The sequence below is a fragment of the Urocitellus parryii genome, chromosome 4 (genome assembly GCF_045843805.1).
Source record: "Urocitellus parryii isolate mUroPar1 chromosome 4, mUroPar1.hap1, whole genome shotgun sequence".
Classification (NCBI taxonomy): domain Eukaryota; kingdom Metazoa; phylum Chordata; class Mammalia; order Rodentia; family Sciuridae; genus Urocitellus; species Urocitellus parryii.
This window is the reverse complement of record NC_135534.1, coordinates 48,940,529-48,966,611: the sequence shown is the minus strand read 5'-3', so window position 1 is coordinate 48,966,611 and position 26,083 is coordinate 48,940,529. Positions and strand designations below refer to the sequence as shown.

General features: G+C 36.8%; 2 protein-coding genes and 1 non-coding gene across 3 annotated transcripts in view; 1 reads left to right on the top strand and 2 right to left on the bottom strand.

Annotated features, from left to right (window-relative positions):
* Positions 1-3,379: 3,379 nt before the first annotated feature.
* Positions 3,380-21,151, bottom strand: Cyp2r1 (cytochrome P450 family 2 subfamily R member 1). Its single transcript, XM_026398992.2, has 5 exons — positions 20,904-21,151; positions 11,238-11,379; positions 6,673-7,305; positions 5,490-5,819; positions 3,380-4,131 (listed from the first exon to the last, which is right to left on the bottom strand). Exons 1-5 carry the CDS (start codon positions 21,126-21,128, stop codon positions 3,956-3,958), a joined length of 1,506 nt encoding a protein of 501 aa, XP_026254777.1. The 5' UTR covers positions 21,129-21,151; the 3' UTR covers positions 3,380-3,955.
* LOC113189969 (U6 spliceosomal RNA) lies at positions 18,765-18,871 on the top strand. Its single transcript, XR_003301713.1, has one exon. It is a non-coding gene; the product is annotated as a U6 spliceosomal RNA (small nuclear RNA).
* Positions 21,152-23,185: 2,034 nt separating the features above from the next.
* LOC113189946 (calcitonin) overlaps positions 23,186-26,083 on the bottom strand; it is a 76,191-nt gene continuing 73,293 nt past the window's right edge. The window contains exon 5 of the mRNA XM_077797256.1: positions 23,186-23,304. Within this exon, the coding sequence (XP_077653382.1) occupies positions 23,186-23,304 (119 nt within the window). The remainder of the gene's footprint in view (positions 23,305-26,083) is intronic.

The window sequence follows — 26,083 nt, the reverse complement described above, 5'->3', positions numbered from 1 at the left end:
GACCCTGCCTCAAAATAAAAAATAAAAAGGACTGCAGATGTGGCTCAGCGGTAGAGTGCCCCTGGATTCAATACTCAGTACCAGAGAAACAAACAAGAACAGCTGAAAATTCACATTTTACAAAAATATCTCCTGGTTTTAAATTACTTTTATACTTAAAACTTTCATTGATCATTACCATGTATAATACTTGTGAGAGTTAAAAAAACTATTGAGTATTCTTCAGTATAGAGGCTCATCTGCTTTAGAAGATAATTTACAAATGAAATATTTGCATATAAAAATGAGTGCAATGAGTAAATTTAACATTTGTGACATATTCTCATATTAAAAAATATACACACTAAACCAAAATTTTATAGAGCAAATAGCACTGTAAAGCAAACACGCTGGCTCCGCTAGAAGCCCTCCTAGGGTCCCTTCCCAATCCAAATTCCCTCCCTCCCAACTTAATAATGTCTTTTGTCTTCTTTAAGGAAGGTTACTAAGGCCACATAGAATATTCTAGGTTAATATTTTATATCAGTATCTTGATGATATCATGCCTTTGTTTTCCAACATGCCATTGTCCTTAAGTGCAGTTAGCAATTGTCTCATCTCTTTGATTGTTTTTTCCTATTTATTCTGCATGGCATTTCCTGGCATCTGAAATATCTGGCTTGATGTCTTTCATCAGATTTAGGAAATTCTCAACCCTCTGTCTCATTCTTTCTCTTTTCCTCTCTGGCTCTTCAAGTATGCAAATGTCAGATCTTGCATCCACTATGTCCTATATAATTTTGATAAATTATATTTTTCTTAGAAGATTATCCATTTTACTCAGGTCTTCAGACTTCTTTTCATTGACTAGTATCAATCAGTTTCTCATGAGTATTGAAATTGTTTTGTGATTATTACTCCCTGTCTTTTTGTATTTTGAGTAGTTCTGCTGTCTCCCTCTTTTCCTTGATTAATCAGGCTAGCTAATGGTTTATCTGACTCAAGAGTCAGCAAACATTTTTTTTTTTTGTAAATGGGCAGATAGTAAATATTTTAAGCTTTGTAGACCAATTACATTATATAAGTACTTTAATAATGAGAGGAACATTTCTACAAAAATTTTGATGATATTCAAAATAAAATAACTAAGTATATTTTTTCCTAAACCTTTAACCTAAGTTTTAAGTATCTCTTTTACACAACATAATCAAGCACTGAATTTAGTTTGGATTCTAATATGAATAACCTTTTTAGGTGCAATAAGCTTATTTACATTTATTCATGTGACTATATAGATAGAACTTAATTCTTCATATTACTTGGCCTTTTCTTTTCTTTTAACTTGGTTTTTTCTTTAAAAAGTCGTTTTAATTCTCCTGATATTTAGGAAGTTTTTAGCTTTGTGTCAGTGATAATCTTTATACTTATACATCTATGGATCCTGCCTTTTTTCCCATGTCTGCCTTCTTATGAACAATAAAAAATTGTTACTATGTAATTCCAAAAAATAGATATTTTTTATTATGGATCCCTGCATAATTCATATTTAACTTATATGTTTTCAAAAGTTCAATATTCTTACCACAGTTAATTGCCTCCATATGATCAAGAGGTGACAGTAAATGAAAAACCTTATAAATTGTAAAGCAGGATTCAAATTATTTGGTGTAAAAAAAACAGGATGAAAATACTGCATTTGTCTCCCGAAAGAAGAGGAATCACTGCCCCTGTTTGAATATGTAATTAACTGAAATTGTGGCTCTTCTACCTTTTAACAGTTTACAAATCTATATTTTTTATGATTTTTTGCAAGGTTCACATTACCCTGATTAAGGTAAAATACAAACATTTTCTTAGGCATGTTAAAAAAAAAAGAAAGAAAAATAGTATTCTAGAGTTTCCAATCATAGAAGCAATAGCGGCAGCATTCAAAAGTAAATATGACCTTCTCAATTTTTATTACAATCCACATCAGTTCACAAAGTTACCTTGCTCAGTGTGACTGCCAGGCTGCCAGCATCCCTAAACAATAGAGTTCAACTTAGGTTTTTACAGGAAATATTATAGGAAGGAGAAGGTCCAAATATGAGAGCAGCTACTCCAAAGAAAGAATGAAGATGAAGTGGCTTCTTGAATAATACATTTGTAAGACTCAGAAAGGTGAGCTGGAAAGCAAGTGGTCAGAAAGCAGGTGAGGGAGATACTGTATTGTAATTAATCTTCTGACTTAGTTCCCTTCTCTTCATGATTACCCTCATTTTTTTTGTTGTTGTTGTTTAGACAACCATACCATCCTCTGTAGCACATGCACTTTGGAGAAAGCCAAATTTATCACTAGTTCTGGTAGTTAGGTACACATTCAGCCCACGTGAACTATAATCCCACTCACAAAACATGGTTTTAAGTTAATGCATGTGTATGTGACTCTGTAACGACCTCTGGAGGACAAAGAATGGTTTGAGGGAAGTATCTGAAAAACTCCCTTGATCTCCCAGAACTCTCCACGTATTCCCATAAGCCAGGCTTAAGATAAAGCTGATATCATAAGGAAGGCAAATGGAGGGATGGGAAGAAAAAGAATCTTTGGAGCATCTAGGCCACACCAACCCCAAACTCCACACATCATCTCCAAATTTCTTTTTACTAGTTAAGCAAATTTGCACATGATTTCTTTCCCTTGCAACTAGAAACATGTTAATATATCAGATACCCAGACTCCTGATTTATAGCTAGAAAATTGAAAATACTTAATAGATAAGGAAAAACTAAGGTTAAATCCATATTCTTTTTAAAATTTGTTCTAATTAGTTGTATGTGACAGTTGAATGCACTTTGATTCATTGTACACAAATGGAGCACAACTTTTCATTTCTCTCATTGTACACAATCATACATGTACCTAGGGTAATGATGACCTTCTCATTCTACCATCTTTTCTACCCCATGCCCCTCCCCTTCCCTTCCACCCCTCTGTCCAACTCAAAGTTCCTCCATCCTTTCCCTGCCTCACCCCCATTGTGGTCACTGTTATGTGCACTTACTCTGTAGCAGCAACTGTTTATAAACCAACTTACAAAAGCAGAAACCCTTAATGTACAACTTTAGAAAAAAAATGATAATATAAAAATAGCTATATGGCATGATTATTAATAACATCCCATTACTTTTAAGTGTCCTAATTTACACAATTACCCTGTCTCTAAAGCATGTTTCTGGATTTGAACATTACCCTCATTAGAAAAAGAACACTAGCCCATGGAAATGCCTCCAGACCTCTAAAAGACGGAATGATTTAGAAAGTGGTATCAGGGAAAATATGCCTACAAAGAATCAATATCCATGTGTCTTTTTTATTCTAAATACATATTGCAATTCCAATTTATTGACTGCAGCTGTAAGGACAGGTGTTCAGGGATCACAGAGACCTTCACAAATAGGAAGAATGACATAGTTCTATGAAGACACAGCAAGAAGCAAGATTTGAAAAACTGGTAGACTGTACATTAAATCTATATTTCTTCAATCATCTGCTACCATATATAAATACCCCACTGTAGTCCAAATTCATTTATTTGCATTTTAATTCCACAGTCTTCTATTAAACTCGACTGGGACTTGGTCAAAAAGGAATTGGCATTTGGAGGCCAAGCTCTCATGAGGTAAGAAACCATGTGGAGTCAAGAAAGGATGAGAGAAAACTTACACCAAATAAGTGGCTCTACTTAGGACATCCATGGCCCTCAGCATCTTATGAACCTTTGTGCTCCTCAATAGAGAATTTAACTTTAGAAGTCATAGAAGCTTTAAAAATATCATTGTTAATATTTAATTTTGCTCTAGTGCTGTTTTCAATGACACATCTGTGTTCATTTGACTTTATGATACTGTGACTTATCCAAACACCACGCTGATTAGATTAAATAAGGTTCAGGGGTAAGGAAACATACATCCTTATTCCCCAAAACATCTATAACTTTCAGCGTCTTTTGGCACAGATAAGGTAGGGCTGAGGCTGCAATGTCATGCCTAACCTAGGCTTCAGATCTGGAACCACTTCATATGGAAAATGCAAATGAAACCGCTGGAGCAGCGCTGTAAAAAACAAGAACATTTCCATCCGAGCCAGATGTTCTCCAAGACAATGTCTTCTCCCTAAACAGGAAAAGCAGATATAATATGTTTTTGTTTGTTTGGTTAGTTGGTTTTTGGATGTGAATCTGTGGTACTGGGATTTAAATCAGGGGTACTCTACCACTGAGCTACATCCCCAGCCTGTTTTTAAAAATTTTTATTTTGAGACAGGGTCTCACCAAGTTTCTGAGGCTGGCCTCAAACTTGTGATCCTCATGCTTCAGCCTCCTGAGTTGCTGGGATTAAAGCATGTGCCACCCATGCCTGACTATTAAAAATTTACATTTACCAAAATTAATGTCTAATATTTGAATGACATTCAGGAAATCTGGAAATTAAAGAAAGTTAGAGGAAGTTATACTTATTAAATGATTCTCTTAAATCCCAAAGAATAGAAATTAGCAGCACAGCACACAGAAACTATTCCTTTACCTCCTTTTGTTAGATCATGGACTTTTGGAAGACTTTAGTCTCATCTCCAACTTCTTTTGCACATTGCAACAGAGCCTAAGATATGCTATGAAAGATTTAATTTGAGATGAGACATTTTGGTCTATAGATCCAAGAGAAGTCCATTTTACTTCAACTAACTAAATGTGTACTTTTCTCAATAATGAGAAAGAATTTCTAGTTTATCTTCCATGGGTCTGTGATCTGTGTCCTTTTTCACAGCAAAAGCAATATTTCCTAACTGGAGATGAAGTACAATAAACTGGAAGGCAAAAAGGTTAGATTATAGTTTTACTTCAAGTTGTCAAGTTTCTAAAGCCACCTGTTACTGACTTCTAGCTCTACAAGTTTCATTACAAGTCAAAAAAAAAAAAAAAAGCAAAAACAAAAACATTCCAGGAGAATCCAGAGGTTCTTAATACTTTAACTCTAGTTAATAAATAATAGCTTATTTTGAGTAGAAAAAGTATTAATACAGAATACATGTATGATGATGTGAGGAGAAAAAAAAAGAAATGTGTCACATTGGATTGGATAGAGAGAAGTGATGGGAGGGGAGGAGAGGGAAAGGGGGGGGTAGGAAGGACAGCAGAATAAAATAGACACTATTATTGCTGTATGTATACACGTGAATGTATGACCAATGTGATTCTGCAACCTGTACACTCAGAAAAATGAGAAATTATACCCCATTTGATTCAAATGTATGATATGTCAAGATCATTGTACTATCATGTGTAACTAATAAAAAAAGAAAAATTATTAATACCTATAATCAAACAATTCTTTACTAAAAGAATCAATAATATGGTTTCAGAATTAGAATATTTAATTTTAGAGCAGGATGCTCAGATTAAAATGTTACATGTGATGAGTCATTGTTATATTTTATTCTAACATTCTCTTACTTAGGGAAAAATTTCTCTTACCTAAGGAGAAAGGAATCAAAGCTTCCTTTTTGATAAAATATCCACTGCTGTCCAGAAATCGCTCGGGATTGAACACTTCTGGCTCTTTCCAATATTTTTCATCAAAGTGTACAGAATAAAGATTTGTAATTACTGTTGTGCCTTTAGGAATGGAATAACCACGTACAACTGCATCTTCAGAGGTTGCGTGGAAAATCCCTAATGGAACTATATTACAGAGTCTTAAAACTTCATGCAAAACCGCTTCAGTATAAGGCATTTTGCACTTGTCATCCCAAGAAGGTTTTCTGTCAGGGCCCATAATTAAATCAATCTCTTTCCAAACTTGTCCTGTCAGAGAAACAGTGTTCAAGTTATTATACAATTCTTAGAATCATGTCTAAAATAATATCTCTTTAATCCAACAGGGCAGGTACACTCAGATTTTTCATTTCTCATTATTTGGGAGTTTGTTTGAAATACATGCCATATGTCTTATAACAGTAGCCAATGCTCTGGGTAACTTGTCATGAACAACATATTACAAGGATTAAGGACAAAAATTAAGCTGGATGTAGTAGAATATGTCCGTAATCTTAGCTACTCAGGAGGCCGAGGCATAAAGATTCCAAGTTCGAGGCCAGCCTGGACAAATTACTGAGACCCTGTGCTCAGTGGTAAAGCACCTCCAGGTTCAATCCCCAGAAATGGGAGAGAAAATTTAAAAATCAAATAAACTTAGAATTGGGATAATATCATTTTCAGTAAGGAATTTTCCTGAGTAAAGCATAAAACTTGAATGATAAAAACCAGAGTCCAGTTCCCAGCTGTGTCACTTCCAGACACTCAGCCCTCATCCTCATTCATAAAACAGACATAATAAGATCCATTTCAGAGTTGCTTTTTACTTTAAGAGTATTTTCTTAAGATGGACACAATACCTTTACTTTATTTATTTTTATGTGGTGCTGAGAATTGAACCCAGTGCCTCACATGTGCCAGGCAAGAGTTCTAATACTGAGCCACTACCTCAGCCCTAGAGGTGCTTTTTTTATTTTTTAATACTAGAATTGAAAACTCCTCATTACTATGAAATATTGTCATCTTGGCAAGCTTAGCATAAATTCTTAAAAATGCTTTCTACATGGTTAAAGACCTTAAAACATATATGATCCCTACCTGAGATCATCAAAAGAATCCTCACCTTGAATGTTGGGATAAAGGGCCATAAGAAGAACTGCCCAGCGTAATACATTGGTTGTTGTTTCAGTTCCAGCAATGATGAGTTCACCCACTGAGAAAATTAGGTTTTCTTTGGAGAAAGTAGATAATGGGTCATTTTTACCTTGATCCATCTCATCTAAATAAGAATCAACAAAATGCTGAGGTGACTGAGGCTTTCTGTTGATGGAAGCTTTTTCAATAAGTCTGGAGAGAAAATCATAGACCACAGCTGCATTTCTAAATAGCTGTTGATGTTTTCCAAAGGGTAAGATGCCAATCCATGGAAAGGCATTATATAGGAAAACTGAGGCACTGGCAGCTAGCTCCACATTTTCACTGAATAACTCAATCATGTGCTGAAAATCAGTGTCTTCATAAGTGAATCGTTCTCCAAAAATGATCAGATTAGTTATGTTCGAAACAGCATTTGTTATTAACTGCTTAAAGTCAAAAGGTCGACCTTTGTATGTCTCAATAACATCAATGAAAAATTTGGCTTCTTCTAAGATTTTAGATTCAAAAGACTTTTGGCCATATCCAAAATAGCGAAAGCTGTTAACAGCTAATCTTCTGTGATCAACCCATCCTCGGCCATATCTGGCATTGAGTAAGCCTGAAAAGAAAATTTAAAATCTTGTATAATTCCTCCTTCTCTATAACAGGTAAAAATCCTATTGAATAAAAAGAAATTTTAAAAGTTGAAGAAAACAAATCTTAAAAACAGAGAGTTGTTTTCCTGCAAATTATCTTTCTATATAACTGCTTGTTGGGTCCTGTTCTGTTACTCATTAGTCATAGGATATTATATCAGATAAAACTTCTCATCAGGCCAAGTGATGAACACCTGTAATCCCAGTGACTTGGGAAGCTGAGGCAGGAGGATCACAAGTTCAAGGCTAGCCTTAGCAACTTAGTGTGGCCCTAAGAAACTTAAAGAGACCCTGTATAAAAATAAAAATATTTAAAAAAGGGCTGTGGATGTAGCTCAGTGGTAAAGCACTCATGGGTTCAATCTACAGTACAAACAAATAAAAAACTTCTTTTTTCCTTATCTGGGTACTAGAAGAAAAGAACTATAATTCTTTCTGTCAGTGTAATTTGACTTTGGTGAACAAGGTCCAGGTAACTTTTATCATTCAACTTTTGCTGTAAGTCTAACATACAAAAGACAAATATTACATATTCTATGGGTAAAATTTTGTCTTGGATTAAAGAAACACCTAAAAATCATTCTTCTAGGATTAGAAATTTTCTGTTTAGGAGAATAAAATTTAGAGTACAAATTTTCTTCTTTATATTAAAGTCATATGGTACCCAAAAAGGTAAGAATGGCACAGTCAAGTGCAGTCTGCAGTTCTCAATGTAGTAGAAATTAATGAATTAAAAAAATTTTAAAAAGGGCAAACATAAAGCTCAGACTTTTCTAATACTGATATTGTTTGTCACAAAACTCTAAAATTTCCGCAACATATCTGTTGTTCTTATGTGAAAAGTATGAAAAATTTCCTTTTTAAGTGAACTATCAAAGGAAAAGCCCAGTATCTTCAGTGTATGTATTATGTAATATGTACTTGAACTGTGATTCAGGAGGCTAAGGCAAGAGGATCAAAAGTTTTCCTCAGCAACTTTGTGAGAACCTGCCTCAAAATAAAAAATAATAAAAAAATGACAAGGGATGTAACTTAGTGATAAGGCATCCTTGGGCTCAATCCCTAGCACAAAAAAATAAAAATAAAAAACCAAGTACTTTACTTGCAATTCCATTATTTACTGGGACACAGGTGTTCCTATAATGAAAACTGTTGTGTTCTCTTGTATTCATGAGGCATAGACAAAATTTACATTTAAATAACTTTTACACAACAATTTTTAAATTTGGAGCTTATTAAAAAGTTAATCAGCCAAGTACAGTATCAAATGACTATAAACCAAGAAACTCCGGAGGTTGAGGCAAGAGGATTGTAAGTTTGAGGTCTGCCTGGACAATTTAGCAAGATTCTGTCTCAAAATAAAAAATAAAAAGGGCCGGGGAAGTGGCTCAGTGGTTAAGTGCCCTTCAGTTCAATCTTCAGTAGTAAATAAATACATAAATAATAAAAAATAAATAGGGCTGGGGATGTAGCTTGGTGGTAAAGAACTCCTGGGTACAATGCCTGGTACCGTCAAAAAGTTTTTTTCTTTTAATTATGTATGTATATGTGTATGGGTACACTCAAAACACACACACACACACACACACACACACACAATCCATAGCACAAAAAAATAAAAATAAAAAATTTACATACACACACACACACAAACACAAACACAAACACATATACATATATTTGGATACCAGGGATTAAATCCAGGGGTACTCAACCAGGAACTACACCCCCAGCCTTATTTATTTATTTTTTATCTTAAAACAGGATCTCACTAAACTGTTTAGGGCCTCACTAAATTTCTGACGCTGGCTTTGAACTTTCAATCCTCCTGTCTCAGCCTCCCAAGCTCTTGGGATTACAGGCATGTGCCACTACTCCCAGCTCTTTTTAACTATACTTAAGGGGAGAAAGGAACACTGTTCATAATAACCCTATGTTGGCCAAGCTGTGTGCCTGGGCACAGTGCTAGGCCCACCCAAGGGGCAGCTTTTTCCCATTCATGCAATGGGTTAATAGTGGCCATGAATTTCCAATTCCAAAATCAGTGCATATGTACCTTAAAACAACATATATCATTATTTACTTATTTTTTCTCTTACTATTAATGAAAATATTAATTTTAACACTCATTTTATCTTCATGATAAAAACAGCTTAAACTATAAATTATAACTTTGAAAAATATGTGTTTGTTTTAAATATTACTCCAATCACATCATCTTTCATTTTTATAATTTCTTTAAAGGTTTTCTATTATTATATTGTGGTTTATTCTTTGGCCTCTTTGATATTTGTAAGAATACTTAAGAGGTTAGAGATTTGCTTTTTATTTATTTATTGCTTTCAAGTATCATACTCTAGCTTGTGAATTTGGTCTTTAAAATGTGTACTTTCTTTGCATTAGTTGCTTTATTTTGTGATTTAGTATAAATTTAGTATAAGTTATTTTCTTCTTTTCAATGCCTCTTAGGCTATCTAAAGCAAGGTACTGTTAAATTTTCTTTTGAAAATAAGTGGGGGCTGGGGATATAGCTTGGTGGTAGAGCACTTGCTTGGCATATGCAAAGACCTGAGTTTCATCCCCAGTTATCTCTCTCTCACACATACACATACAAAGAATAAGAAGGTGTGAAGCTTTTTTGGTACGGTTTAGATAGGAGGTGTCCCCCAAAAGCTTATGTGTGGAATGATGCAAGAAGGTTCAGAGGTGAAATGATTAGATGATGAGAGTTGTAACCCAATCATTGAATTAACTCCTCATAGGAATTAATTGGGTGATAAATGAAGGCAATAGGGTGTGGCTGGTGGAGATAGGTCTCTGGGGGTGTGCCCTCGGGTTTAAATTTTGCTCCTGGTGATCAGAGATATCTCTCTCTTCTTCCTGATTGCCCTGTCCCAAGCTACATTCCTCTGCCATGCATTCCTGACATGATGTTCTGCCTCACCTCGGGTCCAGAGAATGGAGTTGGTCATTTATGAACTGAGACCTCTGAAACATGAATCTCAAATAAACTTTTCCTCCTCTAACTTGTTCTTGTTGGGTCTTTTTGTAATGGCAACGACTATAACACCATTCTTATACAACTAAAACCACTGAATCTGATTTCAACATTCTATATTTTAGGCTTTTTTTCTTACTGATTTTTGTCAACTTTCAGCTTTTTTCTCTTGTTGAATATAAAATCATACAACATTATTCAACCTTAAACTATGCAAACCACTCCTTTATTTAAACCCCACAATGCTCCATTTATACAACATAATGAGTAGTAGTTAAAAAGGGCTCCTAGGCATGGTAGCACAAGCCTGGAATCCCAGCAGCTTTGAAGGCCAAGATGGGAGTATCCTGAGTTTAAAGCTAGCCTCAGCAAAAGCAAGGCACTAAGCAACTCAGTGAGAGCCTGTGTCTAAATAAAATACAAAATGGGCTGAGGATGTGGCTCAGTGGTTGAGTGCCCCTGAGTTCAATCCCTGGTACACCCCATCCCCCCAAAGAAAGGCTGATTCAAGTTTTGTAAGCTTATTTTTAAAAAGGTAGTAAAAATGTCACCAAGTATTCAAGCCTGGCATCAAAGGACACTTCTGATTCAAGTGTACTCCTAACTTGTTTCATAAAACCTGAAGATGTTATTAAGTACTAATTCTTTAAAATACTATTTATAATATTTAATAGATCTAGACTACAATAAAATTAGCATTTAGTAGTCTAAAATATTAGGTAATATAACCTGAAAGGTGTTCAAAAACTAAGTTCTGTAAGTAAGTCTATAGATGCCTTCCTGTTACCAATACAAGGATCCCAACTGTATGCTGTAACTGTAACTAAAATTACTTAAAATAAGGAATGTGATTTAAAATAGTTTAGTAGATCACTAAATAGTTGAAAATAAACATACCTCCCATTTTTGTCATCTTCATGAATAAAGGAAGACATGGTCTGTCTGCAAAAATTTCACTCTGATGAACAAGGCATTCCTTTACTACATCATAGCCATTTAGAACCACTGCTGATATGCCTCCAAGATCTAAACTGAAAATCTGTGAGAAGAAAAACATGTAAACAGCAGAATGTATAGAGAAATATAACCATGGAAATCCATGTGTGCTAAGCCCAGCTCTCCTGGTATTTGTTACTTCCCTAAAAATCTAAGGACTCATTACTCAACTGACAATGTTTAGACAATGTGATTCGTTACACCATTCAGTGTCTGGGAACCATAATCTCATACCAGAATAATGGAAAGAGTACTGAATTCGGGAGTCTTGGGTTCTAGTTTGAGGTTTGACATTAAATATATATTAGACCCTATGCAGAACACTTTAATTTTGTGGGCTTCAGTGTGATCACAAAAAATGTATTTGATTTAGATGTTCTTTTAGGATTCATGCTACCTCAAAACATTCAATGTTCAGGAATCTCTTTTCACTTCCAATATGAATAAAGAAGCAGCACCATCTTCCCCTTTATTCCTTTAGCCACAGGTAAGGGAGGAGGTTGTCAATGATCTGAAAGACAACTTTGAAGTATAAACATAGAGTGGTAGGCTTATTTGTATTCAGCTCTTCGAATTTCATGAAGTTAACCAAGAAGGCCCTAAAGGAATCAGACCTTGGAAGAGAGACCTTCACCACAGAAGAAGTGGCTGTGTTTCAGATAAAAGGAAAGCAAATAAGAATACCCATCCTATGGTATGTCTCACCTCAGGCTCACTCCCAATGTCACAACCCCTGCAGTCTACTATAACTACCCCAATTTAAGGGCCTACTCTAGTGAGAAATGATGCTGCCTTGTCAGTGGGATCTGAAAACACCCTGAGAGGCTCATCCTCTCATTCTCTGTTCCCTGAGAACTTCTTGCAGACAAAATACTTAAGACAAATCTTATCTCTGTGTGACAAGCAGAGCAGAGTTAACCATGGTACACTAGACTTCAGGAGAAAATGTTAGGTTTAACAGAAAACAAAAGTTCTGTAGTAGCGGTTACATCAGTAAAAGTGATGAAGATGACCAAACTGAAACAGAATCAACCCCAGCCAAGCAATACGGCCAGTAGAGTCTTTGGCAGGAGGGTAGGCCTTGGAACTGAGCAATAGGGACATTTAACCTTGGGGAAAAAGCATGTACTGCCTGCCATAAGTAGTGTCATTAATAAAGAAAAGTGAATTGGAATTATTCACAAAGTGAATGGCTCCCAGCACAAAGTGAACGGCTACCAGCTAAACAAAGAGGGAACACCAGTTCCCAAAACAGTAATATAGTGCTGTTAAAGAAAAGCCTTTTCCCAGAAACATAATTTTAACAAAAATAAGTAAAACAATAAGTCCTGGTACAGGAAAAAGGAAAAAAAAACCCAAACACTAATTGATGATTTCATAAGGATGAGCTGAGAGACCCTGACACTGAAAGTTACACTGGTATGAAGGCAAAACAGAGAGGAGATAATATTTCTTTTTTTATTATTATTAGTTGCTCATGACAATACAATGATCTTGACATATCATACATTTGATTCAAATGGGGTATGAATTCTCATTTTTCCACGTGTACAGATTGCAGGTTCACATTGGTTATACAGCCACGTTTAAACATACAGCCATACTAGTGTCTGTTATATTCTGCTGCCCTTCCTATCTCTCCTCTCCTCCCCTCCCCTCCCATCACCTCTCTCTACCCAATCTACTGGTGACACATTTCTCTCTCTTTTTCTTCCCCCTCACACCATCATATATGTATTTTTTATAACAATGAGTGTCTCCTTCCATCTTCCGTGCAATTCCCCTTCCCCCTCCCATTCCCTCCCACCTCTCTTCCCTGTTTAGTGATAATCTTCTTCTCATGCTTTTCCTCCCTACTCTATTTTGAGTCATCCCCCCTTATATCAGAGAAAATATTCGGCATTTGTTTTTTAGGGAATGGCTAACTTCACTTAGAATATATCTGCTCTAATGCCATCCATTCCCTGCAAATGCCATGATCTTGTTATTTTTTAGTGCTGAGTAATATTACATTGTGTATAAATGCCACATTTTTATCTATTCATCTATTGAAGGGCATCTATGTTGGTTCCACAGTCTAGCTATTGTGAATTGTGCTGCTATGAACATTGATGTAGCTGTATCCCTGTAGTATGCTCTTTTTAGGTCTTTTGGGTATAGTCTGAAAAGGGGAATAGCTGGGTCAAATGGTGGTTCCATTCCCAGCTTTCCAAGGAATCTCCATACTGCTTCCCAAATTGGCTGCACCAATTTGTAGTCCCATCAACAATGTATGAGTGTACCTTTTCCCCCACATCCTTGCCAACACTTATTATTGTTTTTATGCATAATAGCTGCCATTCTGACTGGAGTAAGATGATATCTTAGAGTAGTTTTGATTTGAATTTCTCTAATTGCTAGAGATGATGAAAATTTTTTTCATATATTTATTGACTGATTGTTTATCCTCTTCTGAGAAGTGTCTGTTCAGGTCCTTATTTTGTTATTTGTTGTTTAGGTGAGGATATATGCAATGAAGAGTAGACATTGTTTGCCGATTGCTTTAAATAGCCACACTGGCCAGAGCAATTAGACAGACAAAAGAAATTAAAGGCATAAAGATAGGAAAAGAAGAACTTAAATTAGCACTATTTGCAGATGACATGATCCTATACCTAGAAGACCCAAAAGGTTCTACCAAGAAACTTCTAGATCTAGTAAATGAATTCTTCAAAGTGGCAGGATATAAAATCAACACACATAAATCAAAGGCATTCCTGTATATCAGTGACAAATCCTCTGAAATGGAAATGAGGACAACCACTCCATTCACAATATCCTCAAAAAAATAAAAAAATAAATAAAATACTTGGGAATCAACCTAACAAAGAGGGGAAAGATCTATACAACGAAAACTACAGAACCCTAAAGAGAGAAATAGAAGAAGACCTTAGAAGATGGAAAGATATACCTTGCTCATGGATAGGCAGAATTAATATCATTAAAATGGCAATATTACCAAAAATACTCTATGGGTTTAATGCAACACCAATCAAAATCCCAACGGCATTCCTCACAGAAATAGAAAAAGCAATCATGAAATTCATCTGGAAAAATAAAAGACCCAGAATAGCTAAAGCAATTCTAAGCAGAAAGAGTGAAACAGGTGATATAGCAATACCAGATTTTAAACTATACTATAGAGCAATAGTAACAAAAACAGCATGGTACTGGTACCAAAACAGGCAGGTAGACCAATGGTACAGAATAGAGGACACAGAACCAAGACAGAAAATTACTACTACCTTATATTAGACAAAGATGCTAAAAGCATGCAATGGAGAAAGGATAGTATCTTCAACAAATGGTGCTGGGAGAACTGGAAATCCATATGCAACAAAATGAAATTGAATCCCTTTCTCTCACCATGCACAAAAGTTAACTTAAAATGGATCAAGGAGCTAGGAATCAAACCAAGGAGCTATGAATCAAACCAGAGACTCTGTGTCTAATAGAATTAAAAGTTGGCCCTAATCTCCATCTTGTGGGGTCGGGCTCCAAATTCCTTAATAGGACACCTATAGCACAAGAGTTAAAATCAAGAATCAACAAATGGGACGTATTCAAACTAAAAAGTTTTTTCTCACCAAGAGAAATAATAAGTGAGGTAAATAGGGAGCCTACATCCTGGGAACAAATTTTTACCCCTCACACTTCAGATAGAGCTCTAATCTCTAGAGTATACAAAGAATTCAAAAAGTTAAACAACAAAAAAACAAATAACCCAGTAAACAAATGGGCCAAGGACCTGAACAGATACTTCTCAGAGGAGGATATACAATCAATCAACAAGTACACGAAAAAATGCTCACCATCTCTAGCAATCAGAGAAATGCAAATTAAAACCACTCTAAGGTACCATCTCACTCCAGTAAGAATGGCAGCCATTATGAAGTCAAACAATAACAAGTGCTGGCAAGGATGTACATTGCTGGTGGGAGATAATATTTCAAGGTAAAGCTTTAGGCTGTGACACTAGGGATTATAAAAATTAAAGAGGAACCACAGCTTGAGAAAGTTGTTATACAATCCACCTTTACTCAAAAATTTGAGATAGTCTTCTATTTCAGGGTAGAACTGGAGGAATTTTTATTTCAACTTGTATATATTCTAGTATACACTATTTTCAAGGACTTTTGTAAAGGTTTGAAATCAATTTGGAGAAACATACCCTTAAGCTGCTTTGATCTATGGAACAGTCCAAAATTAAGAATATGCATTCCTTGATTTAGTCGATAGTTTTTAGTTCCTATTGTGGGCTAATTAAGATGCTGACAAAGATGTAAACAGGAATACATGAAGTATTTTCCTTGTCTTCTAGAAGTCATTCTATGATCTTCAAGTTACTCCCTCTTGCTTCAGACCAGTTCTACCCAGAATTTTTCACTCTCAGTTAATGATCACTTTATGTTTCCTTCAAATATTCAGGTTCAAAACCCTGCAATTACCAGTGTTGACACATTTTCTCCCAAACCCCATTTCCAATTACTCAGAGATCATGTTACTCCTACTTTCAGAATATAAACAGAATCTGGTAACTTCTTATCACCTCTGCTATAGTTTGAGTTTCCTTAAATGTCCCCCAAGGGCCTCTGAATTAAAGGTTTTGTCCTCTTTTGTGTTACAGGGAGGTGGTAGAAACTTTAAGGGGTAGGACCTTATGGGAGACTTTGGGTCATGGGGATGTGCCCTTAAAGGGGATACTGAAACCTGGGTCACTCCTCTTCCTCTCTAATTTTTGCTTCCTGGCTGCCATGGGGTGAGCAGATTTCCCTGTCCTGTGCTCCTGCTGTGAGGTACTGCCTCACCATAGGTCCAAAAGCAATAGGGTAAATTGGCCATGGACTGAAACTTCCCAAACTATAAGCCAAAGTAAATCTTTCCTCTTTTAAAGGTGATTATCTCAGGTATTATGTGACAGTGTAATCTATTCTAACACTCTAGTCCAAGCCTCCTTCATTTCTCCCTTATGCTACCAAAGCAGTCTCCTTTCTGGCCCCTTTAATTTCATTCATGTCTCTTTATACATAATTCTCAACATGACATGTTTCAGCTTTGTGGTCTTTGTATTTGTTATTCTCTTGGTCCAGAATGTTCATCCCCTAGATATTTTTATAGCTTGCTCCTTTATTTCCTTTAGAGTCTTTGTTCAGATGCTATCTTTGCAGTGAGGCCTGCTCTGACTAGCCAATTTAAAATTTGATCCTTTAGCATTTTCCAGTTCCTAATTTACCTTGATTTATACCCTAAACTCTTTAAACATATTTTATAAATTACTTATTGTGCTATGTTGTCTGTCTTCCCCCCACTAGAATATAAGGTACATAAGAGCAGGGATCTCTGATTTGTTCACTGCTATATATTCAGTGCCTAGGATAGTAAATAACATATGATGACAATTGGTATATTTAAGTTTCATTAATGAATTGTGGTAGAAACATGCATTAAAGCATATCATTACAAAATCATAGGCTAAGTGTTAATAACAAAAATATGCACCAAGTACCGTTGATGTAAACTACAAAGTGAATGCCACACTCCACACTCCCCCCCCCCAATACTGGGATTAAACCCAGGGCCCAGGACACTCTATTACTGAGCTATTGCAATATTCCAAGGCCCTTTTTGTTTTATTTTTTGAGATAGGGTCTTGCTAAGTTGCCCAGGCTAGACTTGAACTTGCAATCCTCCTCAGGCCACAGCCTCCAAACTGCTAGGATTACAGGTGTGTGTCATAGTGTGTGACACACGCTTCAACTTAGCTTCAGTTTGTTTTCTCATCAGGAATGCTTATCTTCATTGTCATACTATTCAAACCATATCAAGTCTTTTTTTTTTAAGAGAGAGAGAGAGAGAATTTTAATATTTATTTTTTAGTTTTCGGCAGACACAACATCTTTGTTGGTATGTCGTGCTGAGGATCGAACCCGGGCCGCACGCATGCCAGGCGAGCACACTACCGCTTGAGCCACATCCCCAGCCCCAAACCAAGTCTTCAGGGACCTTCCTCCACAGTGCATTTTTTTTTTTTTCGGGTGTTCTCTCTTTTTCTCTCTGCTTTGAACGACTATGACACATGATTGGAAGCTCCCATGGCCCTTATTTAATACTACCTTGAACCAGAAACATTCATATTCTTATTTTCTGTCTGCCTGCTTAATTATGAACTCCTTTGAAGCAGTGATTTCATAATTTTTTATCTTTAAATCCTCCACAGAATCTGATTCAGTGCCTTGCATAAAGTTAATGTTTGCTGCAAAAATAAATTAGTAAGTTATCAATTCCACTTATTTTATTGTCCTTAAGTGCATTCGCCTGAAAAGAATCTGACAAAGCCACTTGCTTACCAAAATCTAGATTACGACTAAAGTGACTGTAAAAGTGTAAACACTCACAGTGATCGTCTAAAGAAATGGTATTTTTTGTGTAGTTCATTTCAATTTAAGATTTTCTTTAAAATGAATGTGCAAGTCTTGAGACTAGCTATCTTCCTTTCAAGAATTATAAACAAGAATTAAATTCCGTCTGCACAAAAGTAGGTATTAAGCGACTGTCATAAGTAATTTTAAAGCCCACATTTTTTTCTGTAAGCACACATCTCAAATTAAAAAGAGAGACAGTGGAAAAATAAGATTCTATTTCCAAATAAGTCCTACAAACTACTTTCCACAAATCTTCCTGAAGTACAAGAGATAATAGTTGCCTTCAACCTCCAGAAAGAGTATTTAAACAACTTATATTAACTGTAATACTTTGTGAGAATTAAGAAATATCCCCCAAGATAAAAGGAGATTATTGGGAGCATTCCACAACTAAAACAAAGATCAAATGCTGCCATAGTTTAAAGAGTTAATGTTTGGTGACTATTTAAGGCAATCGGCAAACAATGTCTACTCTTCATTGCATATATCCTCATTTTTGTTCCTTTCTGTTTTTCTTCTACCCCTTTTGCCATTATTACACAGTTTAGGCCTATTTGATTTGTGGTAAGAGTATTATTTCTAAAGAACCATAATTTCAAACAGTGGTACCAGGAATAAAACTAGTTACTTATGCCAAATTCTTACCCATTGAATTAGATCTGTCTAAACCTGGGATGACAGTCTACCAAGATGTTTATAATTCATCTCATAACCTATTATAGCAGGAGCCAACTCACCCTGTTCCAAAGGAATATTTATATTAAATACAAAGTTCCTTTCAGTTCAAATATTTGTACATGAAAAACTTAATTCTCTATTCTGTAAGAAACCATTTCTACAACTTCTTTAAAAATACTTTTAAATTTGTAGGCCTAATAAATCTGTTCTTTGTATAGTAACTAGTGTTATGGTTTAGATGTGATGCATCCCCCAAAAGCTCATGTGTGAGACAATGTAAAAAAATTTAGTGCTTGCTTCAACAGCACATATACTAAAATTGGAGCAATACAGAGAAGATTAGCATGGCCCCTGCACAAGGATGACATGCAAATTAGTGAAGCGTTCCATATTTTTTGAAAGGAGGGGAAGGCAGGGGATGTGGGGATAAGAAACATAGCAGAATGAAACAGACATTATTACTTTATGTATGTATGTGACTGTATGACCAATGTGATTCTACAATATGTATATTCAGAAAAATGAGAAATTATATCCCATCTATGTATGATATGTCAAAGTATATAAGTGCACTCTACTGTCATGTATAACTAATTAAAACAAATTTAAAAAATTTTAAAAAGAGAAAGTTTAGAGGTGAAAAGATTTGGTTATGTGAATCTTAAACTAATCAACGGGTGGTAACTATAGGCAGGTAGGGTGTGCCTAGAGGAGTGGGTATGCCTTTGGGTATGTATTTTGTCCCTGGTCTACAGTTTGTCTGCTTCCTGGTGCCAATTTCTGAGTTGCTTTCCTCCACCACACCCACCATGATGTTTTGCCTCATCTCTGTGGAGCAATGGAGCTGGCTATGGACTGAGATCTCTGAAACACTGCACCCCAAATAAACTTTTCCTCCTCTAAAATTGTTCTTGTCAGGTCTTTTGGCCACAGCAATGAAAAATCTGACTAAACCATCAAGATCATATATGAGAACCAACAACATTTGAGCAACACTTTATTGTTTTTGGCTATCATTATTCTAATTACCCAGATCAGAAAAATTTAGGCTTCAGTGAAGTAAAGGTGAAGTATCAACTGGGAAAAGAGGACTCAATGGCAAGTCTTATATTTTCACATCTTATGGTATCTCCAGAGATACTATGTTTTGTACAAAGATCCCAAAGAGATCAAACATATTAAATTGAAATCATGAAAATAAACTCAATTCCTGAAGAACCAGAAGGTGGAAAACAGAATCTAAGATTTACATGTATTGTCTATACCTAAGTCCAGCTTCCCACAGTGAGCTGCAGAAACCTAGAATAATTCTTCTAAAGATTACTTTAAGCACAAACCTGCAACACAATTAAGTAGATGCATACAATTAGGTAAGGACTTAAGGAATATTCTGAAATATAATTGCCAAAGAGCCCCCTGTTTTTTTCCTTCATAGTATTTAGTTTGTAGTGCATAATTAGATCAAGTTTCTCCCTGCTACTAGACTGTATAACTCCTCAAAACAAGTCCGGGTCTTCCTTCTTCATCTTTTTATTCCCAGCACCAAGCAAGATCACAGCCTGTGGTTACACAGAAATGAACGTAAGTAATTTTTAAAAAAAGGTGAGTTTTGACCAGGGGTCTGGAAACTTCTGCTTCCTTTTGAAGGACAATCTTCCAAATACAAACATGAGTTCTAGCATTTTCTCTTTCCAGTCCCTTAGCATTCCAGTGTCATAATTCTCTTGTGAATAATGGGGGAAGCGAGAAGTACCTCACTGGATAGGATGTTTTAAATGAGAACGAATTGACAATGACACTGGCACATTAGTACATGCTGTGAGAATGTTCCTGACCAGTCTGGCTCCCACTATGCTGCTGTAGGGCTCTTCACCAGATTTTGGTCAATAATTCATTCATACTTTTCAAAATCATGTACCAGAGCTCACTTCTAGGTTAGGGTCGTTCAACTTAAGTTTTTTTTTTTTTTCCATCCGCAGAGCAAACGCTTTGACCAGTCATTTGTCAATTACAAACATCGAAGAACCATCTACTAACCACTAATTCTGTCCTAGAACTCAAGAAGCCTGTTGAACAGGCCAAGGGTTGAAATCTAAAGCACGCACACAGGGCGGAGCAGCTCCCACCACCAGGCGCTGGGCTGAGTGCACGCGCCTGCCCCAGGGGGCGCGACGGCTCCGCCCACAGAGCCCAGGGCGCAGGCGCGGGAGCACCGGCGCGAGCGCCCAGGGAGAGGGGGAAAGTCGCGCCCTAATTGCCCCAGGGATGCGTCGCTGTGTCGAAGGCTCCTCCTTTCCTGGCCCGCGGACCGAGTTCCCCTCAAAAGGCGGTCAGAACAGCAAGAAAGGTCTCCCCAGGGGAGGACGGCCCGCGCCGGCCTGAACACAGGAAAGCTGCCCTCCCTGCCCGCCGCCCGTCGGGGCTGTACCTCGCCGTACACCTGGCTCTGCTTTCTCATGTAGACGTGAGGAAGTTCAGCGGAGGCGGCCAGGGAGCAGATGTTGCCGATAAACGGCAGCCCCCATGGCCCCGGGGGGAAACCCGCTGGCCGCCTCTGCTTCAGCAGTTGACGGATCCCCAGCGCGAAGAGCAGCAGGAAGAGAGCACTGCCAACGGCCTGGGCGCACGCCACAGCCCCTGGGGGTTCCCGCATTGGTCCTGCCAAGGCTGCGAAGCCCGCCACCGCCCTGAGAGCAAGGCGCCTCTTCCAGCCCCGCCTCACTCCCATTGGCCCGGTATCCCGAGGTCCCGCCCTAGCTCCATGGCCATTGGCTCTCTTGAGTGCAGGGCGCTTGGGCTACTGGAGTCAGTACCTCTGTTCCTGGCCCAGCTCAGAGTCCGCATTGCGACCCTTTGGATCTGGTTTGGCACTAGGTGAGCATCAACGTAGCGGGCATCGAGCCGGGGTTTCTAGGAAATAAACACCAGGACATTGAATACTGGTTAGGGCAGTTTCATTCAGGGCTAGCAGGATCCTGTCTCTTGGGAGACCAGCCTTTCTTATGGTGTCTTTTTAGGTACCAAGGCTATGTATTCAAGACCAGGAAGAGTGAATCGTTATTATCTATGCACTCTTTAGTTCAACATGAAAATATTCAGATTTTCTGTAGAGTTCGCCCATCAGTATAAAAATAAAATAGTTTTACGCTTTTCTCCTACTTTACTCATCATTTTTTTCCTGTTACAAAGCGTTTTTGTGTACGATCCTTTAAGAATTGTGATGAGTAAGCCCTGTTTATGTGATTAACTCTGGTTTACCTCTGGTTTTCCCAAGTTAGTTCCTTTTTGGTAATCAGAGGTCTCTCTCTTGTCTGCAATTACTCAGGGATTGTTCTTACTACTCAAGTTTTCTATTTCTACTACTTAGAATTAAACAACTGATTTCATATTGTTATTTCAGTTTCTATTCCTGTTTTTAATAGGGCAATTCCTTGCAACACAGGACTTGCTGGACTTAAGACTCTTCTAACAGCTGCCCCCTAGTTATGATTTAAATTTGGGTAAGGGTTTTATGTCCTCATTATCTTAAGTTGCATTCGTAAACAAATATCTATTGAATGACTACTTTGTGCTGGTGTCCTAAGCAAGGGAGACACAAAGGTGAATAGGAACAACAAAATTCCCACAAGGTATTTCCATAGGATCCATTCCTACAGAATAAGCACCTACTGCCTATTACAAATGCTTGATAGTCTCTTTAAAGATTCCCAGCAAACATCTTGGAAATCAGCTTAAGGATATGTTAGAGGCTCAAAGATTTATTTATGAAAGCAAGAAGTCTCCAGCAGCTGGGGAGACTGACGCTGGAGGATCACAAGTTCAAAGTCGGCCTCAGCAAATTAGTGAGGCTCTATCTCAGAAAAAAAAAAAAGAAGAAAGAAAAATCAAGAAATATACATTCAATTGAGAATGCAAGTCACCTTGATAGATGCTTTGGGGGTTTTGGGTTCTTTTAATGGAAATTTGATGAAGGTTGGGTGTGGGAAGGTAAGTGGAGGTGACATCAGTCTGGTGATCACAAAACAGTTTATGTGGCCATGTGCTTCTCAAGATCCTTATGTTGATATGATTTCCATTATCTGATCAGTAAGTAGGTAACGTTTGGAAAGTACCCTAGATTATAGGTTTCATAATATTTATCTTCTTTGCTTAATATACTTATTATGTAGGCTAATTACATTATTCAAAGTAATTTTCATAAGTGGGTGGATTTCTGGTAACTTTAAGATTTACAGATTTCCTATAAATTTGGGAGTGACAGACCTGGTAGAAGAACTAATTGGCTTAGAATGAGGTTTTTAGATTCAAGTTGTATATTTAAATTTTTTCCCCTGTTTTATCCTTTCTACCTTTTATATTTCTTCTAGGCTACCTCATGAGGATGGGTTAATTTTCCTAGTAGGGGGCTTATAATAAGAGCAAATTCAGCTTTCTCTTGTATCCTCCCTTGCTATGTGACCTTTTCTGCAAACAACTGCTTTCCTTTGACTTCTTCCAAAGAGCTAACATGTGGCCCTTACTAGAAGCCAAGCAGGTGCTGGCGCCATGCTCTTGGACTTCCAGAAATGTGAGATAAATAAGGTTCTTTTCTTTATAAATTACTAAGCTTGTTAGAGCAACAGAAGTGGACTAGGATATGAACTGTCTCTCCAGGGCATATCCTGTAAGGCAGCAGTTATGTGAGAAAAACAGATTTTGAATGTTGAAATTCTAGTTATTCCTTGGTGTTCCCCCAATGACAAATGATGCATCCAGCACAGGTTTATCTTCTTGGCACATTCCATTATCCTTACCCAACTCAGGAAGGTTAAACTGAACTGTACTGGAACCTAAAGTGAAAGAAAAAAATTGATGATACTGATTCTCATTAAGAATTTGACATTTTTTTATCTCAAATACTTGCCTTAATTTTGATTTTAAAGTTTTGCATTTAAAATGTTGCCAATAATATGATTCTATACCTAGAAGACCTAAAAAAATTCCACCAGAAAACTGAATGAATTCAGCAAAGTAGCAGGATATAAAATTAATACCCATAAATCAAAGGCATTTCTGTATATCAGTGACAGATCCTCTGGAAGGAAAATGAAGAAAACTACCCCATTTACAATAGCCTCAAAAAAAAAATACTTTGGAATTAACAAAACAGGTGAAAGTCTTCTACAATGAAAACTACGGAATGCTAAAGAAAGAAATTAAAGAAGACCTTAGAAGATATAAAGATCTACCTTGTAGATAGGCAGAATTAATATTGTCAAAATGACCATACTACCAAAAGCACTATACAGACTTAATGCAATTCTGATCAAAATCCCAATGGCATTCCTCAAAGAAATAGAAAAAGCAGTCATGAAATTCATCTGGAAAAATAAGAGACTCAGAATAGCTAAAGTAATCCTTAGCAGGAATACTGAAGCAGTTGGCATCACTATACCAGACCTGAAACTATACTACAGAGCAATGGTAAAAAATACAGCATGGTATTGGCACCAAAATAGACAGTATACCAGTGGTACAGAATAGAGGACACAGAGACTAACCCACATAATTACAGTTATTTTATATTAGACAAAGGTGCCAAAAGCATACACTGGAGAAAAGATAGCATCTTCAACAAATGGTGCTAGGGAAACTGGAAATCCATATGCAACAAAATGAAATTGAACTTTTATCTCTCATCATGCACAAAACTCAACCCAAAGTGGATCAAGGACCTAGGAATTAAACCAGAGACACTGCATCTAATAGAAGAAAAAGTAGGCCCAAATCTCCATCATGTCGGATTAGGCCCCAACTTCCTTCATAAGACTCCTATAGCGTAAAAAAGAATTAAAATCAATAATCAATAAATAGGATGGATTCAAACTAAAAATCTTTTTAGCAAAAGAGAGCCTACATTTTGTAGAGAGCCTACATTTTGGGAGCAAGTTTTTACCACACACACACATTAGATAGAGCACTAATCTCTAGGATATATAAATAACTAAAAAATTTTAATCCCCAAAAAGCAAATTACCCAATCAATAAATGGGCCAGGGAACTGAACAGATACTTCTCAGAAGATGATATACAATCAATCAACAAATATATGAAAAAATGTTCATCCTCTCTAGCAATTAGAGAAATGCAATTCAAAAGTAAGATTTCATCTCATTCCAATCAGAATGGCAGCTAGTAAGAATACAAATAAGTGTTGGTGAGGATGTGGGGGAAAAGGCACACTCATACATTTTTGGTGGGACTGCAAAATGGTACAGCCAATATGGAAATCAGTATGGAGATTCCTTGGAAAAGTGGGAATGGAACCACTATTTGACCCAGCTACCCTACTCCTCAGTCTATACCCAAAGGACTTAAAAACAGCATACTACAGGGACACAGCCACATCAATGTTTATAGAAGCACTATTCACAATAGCTAAACTGTGGAACCAAACTACATGCCCTTCAGTAGATGAATGGATAAAAAAATGTGGTATATATACACAATATAATATTATTCCACATTAAAAGAGAATAAAATCATGGCATTTGCAGGTAAATGGATGGGGTTCGAGAAGATAATGCTAAGTGAAGTAAGCCAATCCCCAAAAAACAAAGGCTGAATGTTTCCTCTGATATTAGGAGGCTGAATCATAATGGGGTTGGGGGGGCGGGGATCATGGGAGGATCAGATGAACTCTAGATAACACAAAGGGGTGTGAGGGGAAGGGGGGGTACTTAGGCATAGAAAAAAATGGTGGAATGAGATAGACATCATTACCCTAAGTACATGTATGAAGACACAAATGGTGTGTCTTCATACATGTACTTTGGGTACAACCAGAGATATGAAAAGTTGTGCTCTATAAGTGTAATATAAATTGTAAAGCATGCTACTGTCATATATAACAAATTAGAATAAAAAAAAGATTAAGAAAAAAAGTTCTCTTGGTTACCAAGTTTTTTTTGTGCCCCTTAAATTTTGCTTCCAAAGTGAACTTTACCCCACTCCTGTGAGATAGGGTATCCAAATGATGATTTTGATTACAAAGGGGTGTGGGAACTTGGTTTCTACCAAGTGCTGGGGAAACTGGAAATCCATATGCAACAAAATGAAATTGAACCTTTATCTCTCATCATGCATAAAACTCAACTCAAAGCGGATCAAGGACCTAGGAATTAAACCAGAGACACTGTATCTAATAGAAGAAGAAGTAGGCCCAAATTTCCATCATGTCAGATTAGGCCCCAACTTTTGGATTTTCTCAGCATTGTTAGGGGCCTGGCACTGATATGGAACTTGCAAACTTCAATAACTATTATCTTAGGACAAATGAAAACTAAAGGGATATTCAACCAAATGAGAATATAAGCCTTTTGGGTAGGATTTGAAGACACTTATGAAAAGTCTACCTTTAACTCTGAGTTCTCCCCACCTCATTGCCTGAAGTGCAGTCTTTAAAAAAAATAATTTATGAGTTAAACATTCCCCCAAATAATGTTTAGTTGGAAAATGCAAACCCTGTTAGTAATCTCTGGAATATAGTGATAGGAAATTACTAAAACTGTAACTATATGGAAAAAGTTTATTCAAACATTTTGAGACAAGGCAGAATGGGTGGCATGA

Coding starts and splice junctions, on each gene's coding strand:
- Cyp2r1 (XM_026398992.2), bottom strand. CDS start 21,128: ATGCGGGAACCCCCAGGGGCTGTGGCGTGCGCCCAGGCCGTTGGCAGT. Junction 11,380..20,903: donor AGAGCCAGGTGTACGGCGAG/GTACAGCCCCGA, acceptor TTCTTCTCACAG/ATTTTCAGTTTAGATCTTGG. Junction 4,132..5,489: donor TTTGATTCCTTTCTCCTTAG/GTAAGAGAAATT, acceptor TTTCCTGTTTAG/GGAGAAGACATTGTCTTGGA.